General features: G+C 33.7%; 1 protein-coding gene across 1 annotated transcript; it reads left to right on the plus strand.

The window, feature by feature from the left end:
* Window positions 1-1,347: 1,347 nt before the first annotated feature.
* LOC113517714 (glutaminyl-peptide cyclotransferase-like) lies at window positions 1,348-12,301 on the plus strand. Its single transcript, XM_052903321.1, has 5 exons — window positions 1,348-1,695; window positions 2,467-2,797; window positions 4,075-4,307; window positions 5,027-5,252; window positions 8,353-12,301. Exons 1-5 carry the CDS (start codon window positions 1,615-1,617, stop codon window positions 8,502-8,504), a joined length of 1,023 nt encoding a protein of 340 aa, XP_052759281.1. The 5' UTR covers window positions 1,348-1,614; the 3' UTR covers window positions 8,505-12,301.
* Window positions 12,302-13,916: the final 1,615 nt, after the last annotated feature.

A 13,916-nucleotide genomic window follows, 5' to 3' on the forward strand; every position in this document is an offset into this window, starting at 1 on the left:
TGATAATTTCAAAAATATTAGATTTAATGTAACAGACCATTTTTTTATGCAAATTGATTATGTATAAATAAATAGTATTTATTATTATTACTTTTATATTAATAAATTAGTAGCTCATATACTTCAAGTAGGTATAAAACAACTATTTTTTAACGGAATTGCGGATCTGTAAGTTTTTCCGTATTTAATCTACATTTTCTTTCTGGGGATGTCTATATGAAAAATTCCTTCATTTGTTGGTAATTTTTTTATTATGGGTACTTATCGATGTTCATAACCTAGACTAGTATATGCACCAGTATGGTATATAGAGAAGCTTACAGGTTTCTTCATATATATTGAATAACAAGGATGAAGCCGCATAACATAGTAAGTAATATATGAAAATGTAATTTTTTAAAGTTATTTAAATTTTATCATTTGATACTCAAAACGCTAAATATTGGAATAAATTGCATTGAAATTTAGTCCACAGACCAAATTTTAGGTTAACTTAATAATACTTTTATTCTAAAACTTGGAATAAAGTCGCAAAATAAACAGTTATTTATAAAAACAATTCAATTTGTTCTTTATTATATTATCGTTATTCTATTTTAATATAGACATTTTATTTTTTTATATTATGATCAATTATTTTATATATAGTATAAAACTAAAGCCGTGTGGTCCCGGCATAGTAGGCCACCCCTTCCTTTCCCATCAGTGTCGTAAAAGACGAAGAGAAGGCGAGGGATAGGTAGCAACGTCACTTTAAAACATCTCTAAAGCCTAACTGCGATTGCCAATCCGCCTCCTAAGCGTGGCAACTACTGGCAAAACTCCTCCAAGCAAGATTCAGCAGTGGGCAGTTAAAGGCTAATATGATGATGATGATGATAAAACTAAAACGCAATTAGCGTTTATATTTTTTTTCAGCTTATTTCTTTTAAACCATGGCACAGATTTTGATACATATTTCAGTGTTATTTATATAATGTTTTTCCGCACATAAAATGTATAATTTGCACCCGAGTGAAGTCGAGCCGGTTGCTATAGGCTATTAATAATATTAAACAAGAAATAAGTATATTTATAATACATATATTTTTATTACCTACTCAGTGGAATGTGCGTATGTCGAGTGCTATATATCAAATATAACGTTTGTACCATAGCATTCTAATAAAATAATTTTAACTTCTCTATCACGGAGTCTAGAACATTTATTTTGATTTATGTGCACTTTTATTTATCGCATGGTATCCCAAAACGGAAATGTCAAAAATCAGATGTCGTGACGTAAGTATGTCTATCTACCTATCATAGGTACGTGACGAAGGGGAAGAGAGAGGCTTGAGAGGAGAGCGGGGAGGGGTACTCACTGACAGAAGGACGAAGGTTGTCTGATGTGTTGTCGTTTTTCTAACTTGATTTTGAAATGATTCAAATAATCTGTGATTACTAATTATTTTTAGTACTAATCGTATGGATTGTTTAATCTAAATAATTAATATCTATTAAACTAGCGCGTTTTGTCCTTATAAAGTTAACACAAAAATATTTAACTAATATATATAAGAAATCACGTTAATTATATTTAAAAGTGCGATTTTTGTATATAATATATTAAAAATGATCAAGCACTTGGTAGTGGCCGTGTTGTGTTTTACGTTTGTAAACACTGATGGGGCATTGAAATTCTACGAAGAGAAGGTAAGTTTTTAAAACTTTTATGGATGTTTATTGACTTGTAAACATTTCAATTTTCGAAAGTAGGAACAAGTATTTATTGTGAAGGTCTTATTTAAGAAGTAAACTTTCGATAGTGTTTTGTCTCATAAAAATAGTTTTCCAAAATAATAATTTATTTTGTGCAATTTAGTATGAGAACAAGCTGAAGGTTCACTTGATGCAAAGTAGTAACTTTAAAATATATGACGCTCATGGTATTTCTCCTATATTATAGTTCCTGACAGCTTGTGTATTTATAATTTAGTCCACAATAATTTCACTGTTATTCTACATTCTTTAAACATCCATATAATCATAGTTGCAATCCAGAATAAGACAGAGATTCATGCAGACAATTTTTATATAGTCAGTATAGAATTACAAAATGAATTGTTTATTTCTTTTTTATTGTTGTTTTTTAAAATATTATCAGTGATAATAAAGACTATCTATTTATCTATAAAAATGCAGTTATCACATTAACTGTAACACATGCATAATTAGCCAACTCGCCTGCCAAGCATGGCAACTATTGGCATAACTCTCTTATAGGGAAAGCTTATGTTCAGCAGTGGACAGAGTTAACGGCTGAAATAATAATAAATGCGTAATTAGAACAAGTGTTCCTTCCATTTGTTCTAATTATGCATTTATTATTATTCCCCAAATTAATAAAAATTTATAGTTTTTTTTTTTTAAAAACACTATTAATTTACAATTTACACATATTTATAACTATATTTTTTTTTGCAGAATTTCCATGAAGCAAAAGAATTGACTGATAATGATGTTATATCTATAGCTAGAATGTCAAATATGGATGATTTTAAATCTATATTAAATGAAATTTTAGTGCCACGAGTTGTTGGTACTCCGAACCATGAAAAAGTTGGCAACTACATAGCAAACGAGATGAAAACGTTGGGTTGGGATGTCACAGAAAATGTTTTCCCTGACCAGACACCTGTATTTGGAACATTGAACTTTAAAAATATCATAGCAAAGTTGAATCCTGATGCAGATAGATTTTTAGTGCTCGCTTGCCATTATGATAGTAAATATACAAGAGAACATGTATTTGTCGGTATGTATTTAAAATAAATAAATAAAAATAATTAAACAATTTAGAATTTTACAATTTTTTCTCATCAGATAACATTTTTTATATACTACTTAGAATGGCAAACAAGCTGACAGCCCACTTGATGGAAAGTGGTAACTCTCACCTATACACATGAGCAGTACCATGGACATAACAGAGTATACTGTTTCGCCCATGATACCTCCATTGTGTTGCCATTCCTAAGAACTCAGATGTTATTCCTCTGTACCCTGTAAATTCACGCCATATCCCACCATTCAAACCGAAACACAGCCATGCAGACACAACTACTTTACGGTTGAAACACGAATCGGAAAGAGATACCCAAGCAATTGACTTTTGTACAAAGTCTCCCTCTGGTAAACATAACATTCCGAATTTAAACATTTTCTATTAATGGGCTTAGTAAACAAGCCTTTTGAATAACGACTTTCTTTTAATTTTATTGAAGGGATAAATATTAATATTCTAAGGATATCAACATTAAGAACATCACCTAGAAGGAGACAAAGTCATTTGAACAGTATTCTCTTTCTCAATTTTAATTATTTTTAGATAGATAGATAATTTATTTGCATTACTTACAGCGCACAAATTACAACATAGATATAAAAAAAAGCGAGATAACATAAACGATTAAAAAAATACATAAAGCTAAATACAAATTTTCGTTTGTGCGTGTGCCATAGCAATACAAAATGGTCACAACTCAGTTTATTGCTTCGCCCTCAAAAGAGCAAAGCACTGATATTCTGATGCGGTCAAAGGGAATAGGGTAACAATAAAACAATACTACCAGATTATCCATACAATAAATAGATATTTAGTAAACAGACAGATATGACAGAGTTTATTTAGTCATCTAGCCTTCAGCAACTCGACTTATATTAATATGTTTCGGCTTTAAGAATATGAAGTAGCAGTTAAAATGCTAATTGAAGTTTTTTTCTAGAAATTACAGAGTATGGAGGTACGGAACCGTAAATCTTAAGAATAAGAATTGTGATCTGTCTATAAGTGACGGTTATTATTTTTCATTAAGTGGGATGTCAGTAGACAGCAGGTCTGTCAGCTCATCATGACGAATTTCACTAGAATTAACCACGATGGTTTCCACGGGGAACCACATGGAGGTAGACCTGCAATAGGGCTATTAGCTCCATTATTAAAAATCCCTTATCCCCTATGTCTATAGAGTATACTTACCATTTTTATCAGGTATGTGTTTTTCAAGTTGCATAAAAGAAATGTTTTATCAGGTGCAACAGACTCGGCCGTGCCATGCGCAATGATGATAAATCTGGCGAAAGTTATGTCGTCACAGCTTAACAAGCTAAAGGAGTCCAATCTGAGTCTCATGTTCATATTTTTTGATGGCGAGGAGGCCTTTAGGCAATGGGGTCCAAATGACTCGATCTACGGTGCCAGGCATTTGGCAAAGAAATGGCAGAGCAAACCGTACAGAGATGGTGCCAACCACCTGCAAAGAATGGTGAGTTATACAAATTCATTGCAGTTTATTATAGTTCGTATGAATAACTTTATTTGCTTGAATACAGGTTATTACATTAGAAGTATTTAAAAATTAAAACGTAAATGGATTAGCACTATTTGTTTACACTGGTGGTGTCTAAGTGAATGATTTGATTTTTTAATTATGCAAATGGACTGGTAACTCCGTTTGCACTATTGGAATACGGTGGCGAAGTAGGTACCAATGAATGTAAATAATGTAATGTAATAGGTAAAGACGAGGGCATGTTAGTTAACCCATCGTGATGAATTTATAAGAAAAACTAATAATATAATCGCCTAAAAACTAATAATAATATAAGTAACTTAACTTCGTGTTAAGAGGAACTAGGCAAAGAACACCTGGGGGCACAATGGGCAAAACACCCAGATCCAAGTTAATACAGAAAAGTGGAGGGAAGGCATTATTAGTCCGCATTACTGTCAGTGCCATTGTTAGCAACGTACCCTGTCAGGTTGATCTCCTCGCGGTCCCTCTTGAAAACCATCGTGCTGAATTCCAGGTTAGCTTTAACGATAGGTTAACTGACCTGCCTTATCATTCTCACCTGTCATCCCTCACTGGTGCCACGCCAGCGTATATCGTTAGCGTAGACGGGGTAACCATTCCATTATGATCTATTAAAAAAAGTATAGGGAAGTGTGTTTCCTAAATTAATTATTAATATTTTCACTCAGGATGTCCTTGTGCTGTTGGACTTGCTCGGCGCACCAGACCCAGTGTTCTACAGCTATTTTAAAGCGACCGAGAAGTGGTATGTGCGATTGGCCAGCGCCGAGCAGAGATTGGCCGAGCTCGATCAGCTGCAAGCGTACTCGAAGGGCAAGGTGGAACAGACGTATTTCAGGTTGATGAGCTCAGGAGCCTTCATAGAAGACGACCACATACCGTTCTTGAGGAGAAGTAAGTGTTATATATAGAATAATATGTAGTTAATTGTTAATTTTAATATTACAGAGGTAACATTAGATTTTTTGTTTGTTCAATAGATAATCTCGAAAAATATCTACATATTTTTTATATTTTTTTTATTAAAAAAAAAACTAACAGTTAAAAAAATTTATAATAAAAAAAAAACAGTAAAGACAAGAAGCCAAAACAGGTTTATACAAATAAAAATTTAACTAATGCACATGACATCGCTACTTACCAGAGCGATACTTTGTACAAAAGTCGATTGCTTGGGTACCTCTGTCCCATTCGTGTTTCAACCGCGAAGCAGTTGTGTTTGCATGGCTGTGTTTTGATTTGAAGAGTGGGATATGGCAGTGAATTTACAGGGTACAGGGAATAACACCCGAGTCCTCAGGAATGACAACGCATGGGGGTATAATGGGCGAAACAGTATATTCTGTTATGTCCATGGTACTGCCCATGTCTATAGGCGACGGTTACCACTTTCTATCAGGTGGGCCGTCAGCTTGTTTGCCATTCTAAGTTGTATAAAAAAAAAAAGGAAAAAAAAAACTTAGATTCAACTAAATTAAGACATTTTTCATAAGACGTTTGTCATAATTAACTAATAGACAGTAAATTATGACAAACGAAGAAAAAATAGTACAAATACATGCCGATTATCTTGTAATTGCAAAAATGGATTTGTTTACTTTTCCACCCACGCCGGCGATACGTAGTTTTATTAATATTTCCTCAATTTCAAAATGTTTAATTTCTTTACACGACGAGCTGATTAATAATAAAGTCACGTTCATAGTTGTTACCTGTTGACATACAAATTGTAATGTTTTATAATTGCACAAGTAATAGGTATAATGCATTTTATATGGTATAATTCAAAATTCATAATATTTATTCATTCTCCACAATACTGTATAAACAAACTATTTATCACATTAAAGGCGTGAGTCATAGTAATAATATTTATCTCAACTGTAGCTTAAAGGCGGGAGTCATAGTAATAGGATTTATCTCGACTGTAGCTTAAAGGCGGGAGTCATAGTAATAAGATTTATCTCGACTGTAGCTTAAAGGCGGGAGTCATAGTAATAAGATTTATCTCGACTGTAGCTTAAAGGCGGGAGTCATAGTAATAGGATTTATCTCGACTGTGGCTTAAAGGCGGGAGTCGTAGTAATAAGATTTATCTCGACTGTAGCTTACAGGCGGGAGTCATAGTAAAATACGATTTATCTCGACTGTAGCTTAAAGGCGGGAGGCGTAGTAATAAGATTTATCTAGACTGTAGCTTACAGGCGGGAGTCGTAGTAATATGATTTATCTTGACTATAGCTTAAAGGCTGGAGTCATAGTAATAGGATTTATCTCGACTGTAGTTTAAAGGCGGGAGTCGTAGTAGTAAGATTTATCTCGACCGTAGCTTAAAGGCAGGAGTCGTAGTAATACGATTTATCTCGACTGTAGCTTAACCAGTTAACTGTGATTGACGAATATACTCGTCATGGAGAAGTGGCAAAATCGCCGCGTTACCTAGCATACTTTCGCCACAATCTCCCATCATTAATGTGTTAAGAATACTCAGAATACAGCATTGTGAAGACTGTTGGCTTGTGGTGGTGGTGGTGATGATGGTAATGTTTTAAGAGGGTTGTTGCTGTTCATTCCTCTACGAAGCCCTGAATGATCTACCATGAAGTTCCCTTAATCGCCTCTCACGACACCATGGAAATATATTCCTTTAATATTAGTTTTTAAGGTGCCTAGGGGCACCAAACAAATATACTTTCACATTTATTATATCAACAAGGATTCATATGAAACCTGTATAGGAAACTCTGGAAAATTGCTTGCTTTTATTGATATCAATAAGTCGTAACTGCGTACACTAAATCAACATTATATACGCTCCAGGGGACTAGGTCGCCTTGATGCCTCGAATCAGTCATGGTCAACCGATCAAATGTTGCTTTCTAACTTTCAATAATAACTGCCAACCGATTGTAAGCAACTAGTTAATAACCGCGGCTTCGTACGCGTGATTGGAAGGTGTTGATTAATCCGGATATAACCGACTTCAATCGTGACAAAACCACGTATTTTGATGTACAAACTAAACTGTTGAATCAATTTTGATCAAATTTCTAAAGAAAATTTTCAATGAGCCCTTTTTTTTGTATATGCAAACTTTTGTTTTAGTTGACTTACTAAACCAACAGTCAGTTTTGTTAACTGACTGTTGGTTTAGTAAGAGATGATAGATGAGGATGAAAATAGGTCAGTTAGCCCATCCAGTTCAGAATAGAATTAACCACGATGGTTTCCAGGGGGAACCACGTGCAGGTCGACCTGACAAGGGTATATTGCTGGTAATGGGGCTATTTAACTCCATTGGTGGGAAAGAGATTGTTAGTCATAATAATCCCCCCCTCTCTCCCCAATTTTCACCCGATTTGTAGTTACTGTCTGATGTATCTTGGGTTTTGCTGTTTAAATCAATGGATGTAGATATAAGAATTTTATCTTTTTTTCTTATCATTGATATTGCGACATCTTATAGGAAGTTATGATTTATTATCATAGTTTTGCATTACTTTGTTAGTTTTCAGTTGATAATTTGAAACACGGTCTCCCTACAGTACTTACCTATGAGAAATGTTTCGATTTTTTTTTATGCAAGTTTGAATGGCAAACAAGTTGACGACCCACCTGATGGAAAGTGGTAACCCCGCCTACGCTATCGGTATACGCTGGCGGGGCATCAGTGAGGAGTGATAGGTGACAATGAAAGCAGGTCAGTTAGGCCGTCGTTTCGAATTCAACGATAAATTAACCACGATAGTTTCCAGGGTGAACCGCGTGGAGGTCGACCTGATAGGGTATATTGATAGCAACGGCGACTAACCTCCGCATTACTAGCAATCCCTTCCTCTAAACCTTGCCCTGCCACTGTTTATTTATAACCCTCATCTCTAGTGTTGTAGACGTCCATAGACTACAGTGACTGTCTACCATCAGATGGGCTGTACGCTAGTTTTCCGCCTTCGTGGTATAAAAAAAAAAAATTGCTTCTATGTCTGCCTTTCAGATGTTGACGTACTGCACCTGATCCCGTCACCTTTCCCGAGCGTGTGGCACACCGCCCGCGACGACATCACCGCCCTCGACTTCAATACCATAGACAATCTGAACAAGATCCTGCGTGTGTTTGTCTCTGAGTATTTGCATCTGCGCCCCTAGCGCCGATGGCGGTTCCCGTGGCGGCTCGATGCGGTACTTACTATTTAATATTATACACAACGGAATAGGCGAGTAAAAAATATATTCTAAAAGGAACTTAAATTAATTTATGCCTTCAACGCAAAAATAGGGATGTTACTGAGCCCTTTATTCATAAAAACTATAACGTCTTATAAATCTATTTTAACTATTAAAGTGTTTTTTGTTTTTTTTTTTATGGATGATAATGCAACCCCGTCTGTGTTAACGGTATACGCCGGCGAGAAACCAGTGAAGGATGATAGGTGAAGATGAAGAGGCAGATCGATTAGCTCATCGTCATGAGTCCGCTTGGAATTCAGCACGATGATTGATGACTGCAGGGGGGACCACGTAGAGGTCGACCTGACAGGGTATATTGCTAGCAATGGGACTGGTAGTCCACATTACTAACAATACCTCCCCCCCACCTCCTAACTATGTTATTATGTCCATGGTACTGCTCATGTCTATAGGCGACGGTTACAACTTTCCATCAGGTTGGCCGTCAGCTTGTTTGCCATTCTAAGTTGTATAAAATAAAAAAATTAAAGTGTTTTGTCAATATCTTTCAAGTTAAAAAATAAGCGCAAAAGAGACAAAACGTTTTAATAGGTAAGTAGGTTTATAAGAGATTTGGCGTTTTTATGAATAAGAGGGTAAGTCTCTAAGGGTTATTATGAATGTATTTAATAAATAATTACCCTTACGAGTCCAAAGCTTTTGTCATATTTGTATGTAGGTGTGTGTAGTCTGTGATGTTGCAGCTTCGATACTAGGTGCACCTATTTCATTAGTTTTTTTTTTTATTTGAAGATTGACTATTATTTGATTATTATCTGTTGGAATTTATAAAAATAATATTTGTTTTAAATATTTTTATAAAAAATTGTATACATATCGTAATAGATGTATCGCGTTGATTTAGATAAGAAACTGTACTGTATATATATCTTTGAGATTTTTATTTGTAAATATTATATATGCCGAGGGCTTGCTGCTTATATGTAGTTTTAATATTTTCACTTCATAGACACATGTGCAATCTTTTGATTTTTTTTTTAATTTCGTATGATTTTGCGAATACTGGCCTGTTCGAAATTACTAACGTTTTTATTATTATGTTTTTATTTTTAATTGTATACTACTTATGTGTATATATTGAAATTGTACTTAAATATTATAAGAACGTATCGAGCAAAGTACATAGTAATTTATAAATAGTAAAATTTATTTTTTTATCTAATTAATTCACGGTTCGCTCTCAACTGTTATAATCTGTTCTTTTGTTTTTTTTTTAATTGTCACACGTAATTTATACTCTGTGTGACTTTTTATCTGATTTTGTCATTTAAAAAACAACGAAGGACGAAAAAGTATTAATATGCAATACTAAGAGTAAATATAGAATATAAAACATTTTTATGTATAGTTATAACTTTTTTTTTATTGCATATTATATACACAGATATAAATTTTGTTAAATATGGCAACACTAGATTTCTGCATGAGTCGAAATAGACATGAGATGGTAAAGAAAAATAAAACAGGCTAGGCCTAAGACATTATGTTTACTGGTGCTCACGTCGTCCATCGTATTTAATTACTAATCTTAAGACGTTGTACAATATATTTTTATAGTATTATATATAAGTTTATTTTCTGCAAATTTTATTGCAGCCGGAAAAGATTTTTGCTGTTTATATTATATATATAAATATTTATCTTTTAATATATTTGAACATGCTGCTTTGTGGTCTGATGAGTTTGAGTTCCAATTTGATACCTAGAAAAGTATACCTATAGTAAGTATATATGAAATAGTTACAAACATCAAATGTGTGAGTTATTTTATAGACTTAAGAACAAATCTTTGCTATAGACATACACAGAGAGTATCACAATACCATAAGCTTTAGTAGTTTGTAATGTCTATGGTCGTTCTATTTTAGGCGACGGTTATTTTTTTTATTAGATGGTTAGTTTATCATTACAAATGCGATGATAGTTAATCTAATCGGAATTAGTTGAGGACCTCAGTGTTACTTTTATGATAATTTGTTACCATAAATACTTTTCTTAATCTACGATAATTTAAATGTATTTCAGAACGTATTTAAATGTACAACTTGAAAAAAATTTAATTTATAAATTTTTCATTCATGAAACACAGTAATATTATATAGCAGATTCCAAATTATAGGGGCGTACACGCAATATCTAGAGATAAAACCATTTTTTTTAAATGGGCTAAATTGAAAATAAATACTATCTTTATTAGGTAGAATGCATAATTTATAAGACAAACATTGTATAAACTATTGTACAGAGGAATAACACCTGAGTCCTCACGAATGGCAACGCATGGGGGGTATCATGGGCGAAACAGTATACTCTGTTATGTCCACGGTACTGCTCATGTCTATAGGCGACGGTTACCACTTTCCATCAGGTGGGCCGTCAGCTTGTTTGCCATTCTAAGTTGTATAAAAAAAACTAATATTATTATTAACTTTTTTTAAAATCTCATATTTGCATGTGTGACTCTATGATTTGAAGTCAGCGATATATTTTATTCAATTATAAAACAATGGACGCTTTTCAAAAGTTGGCCATGCGTTCGCGCATATATACTTTTTATGATAATAAAATATTTCAACTATAACTCAAGCGCTAGTGGCGCCAACTAGTAACATTTTTGGGAAGCGTCCATTCTATCACCCGACTGCCGTAAAAAGAAGCACATTTTAAATGCGTAAAATACACTCATTTACGTTCCTAAAGACGGTTGTGCGAACAGACATAAGGTAATCATATTATTTTCAGACAATTTATAGTTAAAATGTAGTTCATGTAAATATTTAAAATGATAAGGTTTATAAACATATTTGAAAAAAAAAAGAACAATAATTATGCAACAATAGAAAATAAATGATAAAGTTACATATATAGGACGATTACAATTTTATATTACATTTAAAAATTAAGATCTGTATCTATATAAATGACTTTGTTTTTACCGCGAGAGACCGTTTTTGCCAAGGAATGTGTTTTAAAATATGACACTACACAAACAAATACATTCCAAGAAGCATGCAGTTACTTTATTTTATTAAAAAATAAGGTATTAAAATTATGTTGACAAACATGTAATTGTGCGAATTACGGTATATGAGTTTATCAAAATTCTCAGATTCCATTCTTTATATTTTTTTTTTTTATGATTGCATTTTAGATTACAGTATTTAACTCCATTATTAAAGCTTGACAAATACTGACAAGACGTGTATTTTTTTATTCTAAATAGAGTATTACATCGATAACGTAAAATAGAACATTCCAGTGTAGTAAGATTCTCATGTATATAATTATTATTATACGCTCACGCTATTACCACCTAGGAATAGGCAGACAGCTCAGACCGCTACTTGCCCTCTCTTAGTTTCCTTCACATACATACCTCTCTTTATACAGGCTCGTCGATTTCGGGCACTCTTAAATTGACTTCAATATAATGTAACATTTAATATTTTTTTACATAAGGTAACACTTGATTACATCAGCCTGTTAGTGATTAATAAAGAAAAAAAAAAGAGTTTACAGTTCAATCTGTTTTATTATATTTTTTCAAAAAATGTACACGTACATTCTCGTACTCATGACATATTACATGTAAAAAAATATAAAGACAGCCTTGTTGAATTTTTAATAAATAAACGATATTATTATAAGTTATTGTAAAATGTGTAAAGAAAAATAAATCTGTAATATATAGCAGATATTTAATGTTTTATTTCATTAACATCCACCTCTCCATTTTCACTCTTCGCTAGACAAGTGACAATCGAAGCTAGCAATAGAATCGTCTCTGTTAGAATATTCATCATGCTTCCGATGAACTGTTTATAATTACTCCTCTCCATCCAGACGTTGCCTGCAAGAGATCGCTTTTAGCGATAATAATAGCTGAAAATGGTAACCCCGCCCGCGCTATCGGTATACACCGACGAGGCACCAGTGGAAGATGATAAGTGAGAATGAATGCAGGTCAGTTAATCCACCATGATGAATTCGACAAGAATTAACCATGATGGTTTCCAGGGGGAACCGCGTGTAGGTCGACCTGAGAGGATCAATTGCTAGCAACGGGGCTATTAGACCTCGTTATTAACAAGCCTTTTCCCCCCTGTCACTTTTAGCGATAAGGTCGCCTATTGTTTTCTCACTGTGATAATTTCTTGTAATTGTTAGTATTTATAAGTTTACTATTGTAATCGTTTGGAAGAAACAATAAAAAATATCTATTTATCTGTTAGAGGCATGGATAACATCAATACCGCTTCGATATCTATATATGGGGTTTCAGTAGACAATGATGCCAGAAAAAACGGTCACCACCGACTTCAGTCTCTTATACCAGTCGTGTATCTAAATTTATTATAAATTATTGAATAACCTGAGATTAGGAAAGGTTAATTAATATAATGCCCTTTCCTAATTTGTTAACGCTAGGGAAGAAGGGCATGTTAGTAATGCATATTACCAGTCCCATTGCTAGCAATATACTCTGGAAACCATCGTGGAACTGAATTCTAGGTGTATTCATCAAGACGAGCTAACTGATTTCTTTTAATTTTTTTATACAACTTAGAATGGCAAACAAGCTGACGGCCCACCTGATGGAAAGTGGTAACCCTCGCCTATAGACATGAGCAGTATCATGGACATAACAGAGTATACTGTTTTGCCCATGACACCCTCCATGCGTTGCCATTCCTGAGGACTCAGGTGTTATTCCTCTGTACCCAGTAAATTCACGCCATATTCCACCCTTCAAACCGAAACACAGCCATGCAAACAACACAACTGCTTCACGGTTGAAACACGAATGGGACAGAGGTACCCAAGCAATTGTCTTTTGTACAAAGTCTCACCTATCATTCCTCACTCGTGCCCAGTGTATACCGTTAGTGAGGGTAGGGTTACCATCCCATTATCATCCATTACAAAAAAAAAAAACTATTAACGTTCGCAAGAGAAGAAATAAACCAGTACATGTCACCATACTATTCTAATGCCTAATGATATCGATTCTATCAATAGATTCGTTTGCCACTTGTCTATGGGTTGGCCTCTTATGGGCCAAATAAAGAGCCCCAAACATGTTCTTTAGATTTAAATAGTAATAATATAAAAATCTACACAATATAAATACATCATTTTACCTAATTTCATTTATATATAAAGGTCAATATTTAAGTTACGTTTACTAAGCGTTTTAGTATAAATATATATCAATTGGAAAAGATTTGTAAATACCACCCCAACTCGAAATAAAAACAATATTTTCATAATAAAAAAAAAAGTCCTAAAAGAATATGAATTAACATACAA

The sequence above is a fragment of the Galleria mellonella genome, unplaced genomic scaffold, assembly GCF_026898425.1.
Source record: "Galleria mellonella isolate WM207_F2 unplaced genomic scaffold, CSIRO_AGI_GalMel_v1 utg139, whole genome shotgun sequence".
Lineage (NCBI taxonomy): Eukaryota > Metazoa > Arthropoda > Insecta > Lepidoptera > Pyralidae > Galleria > Galleria mellonella.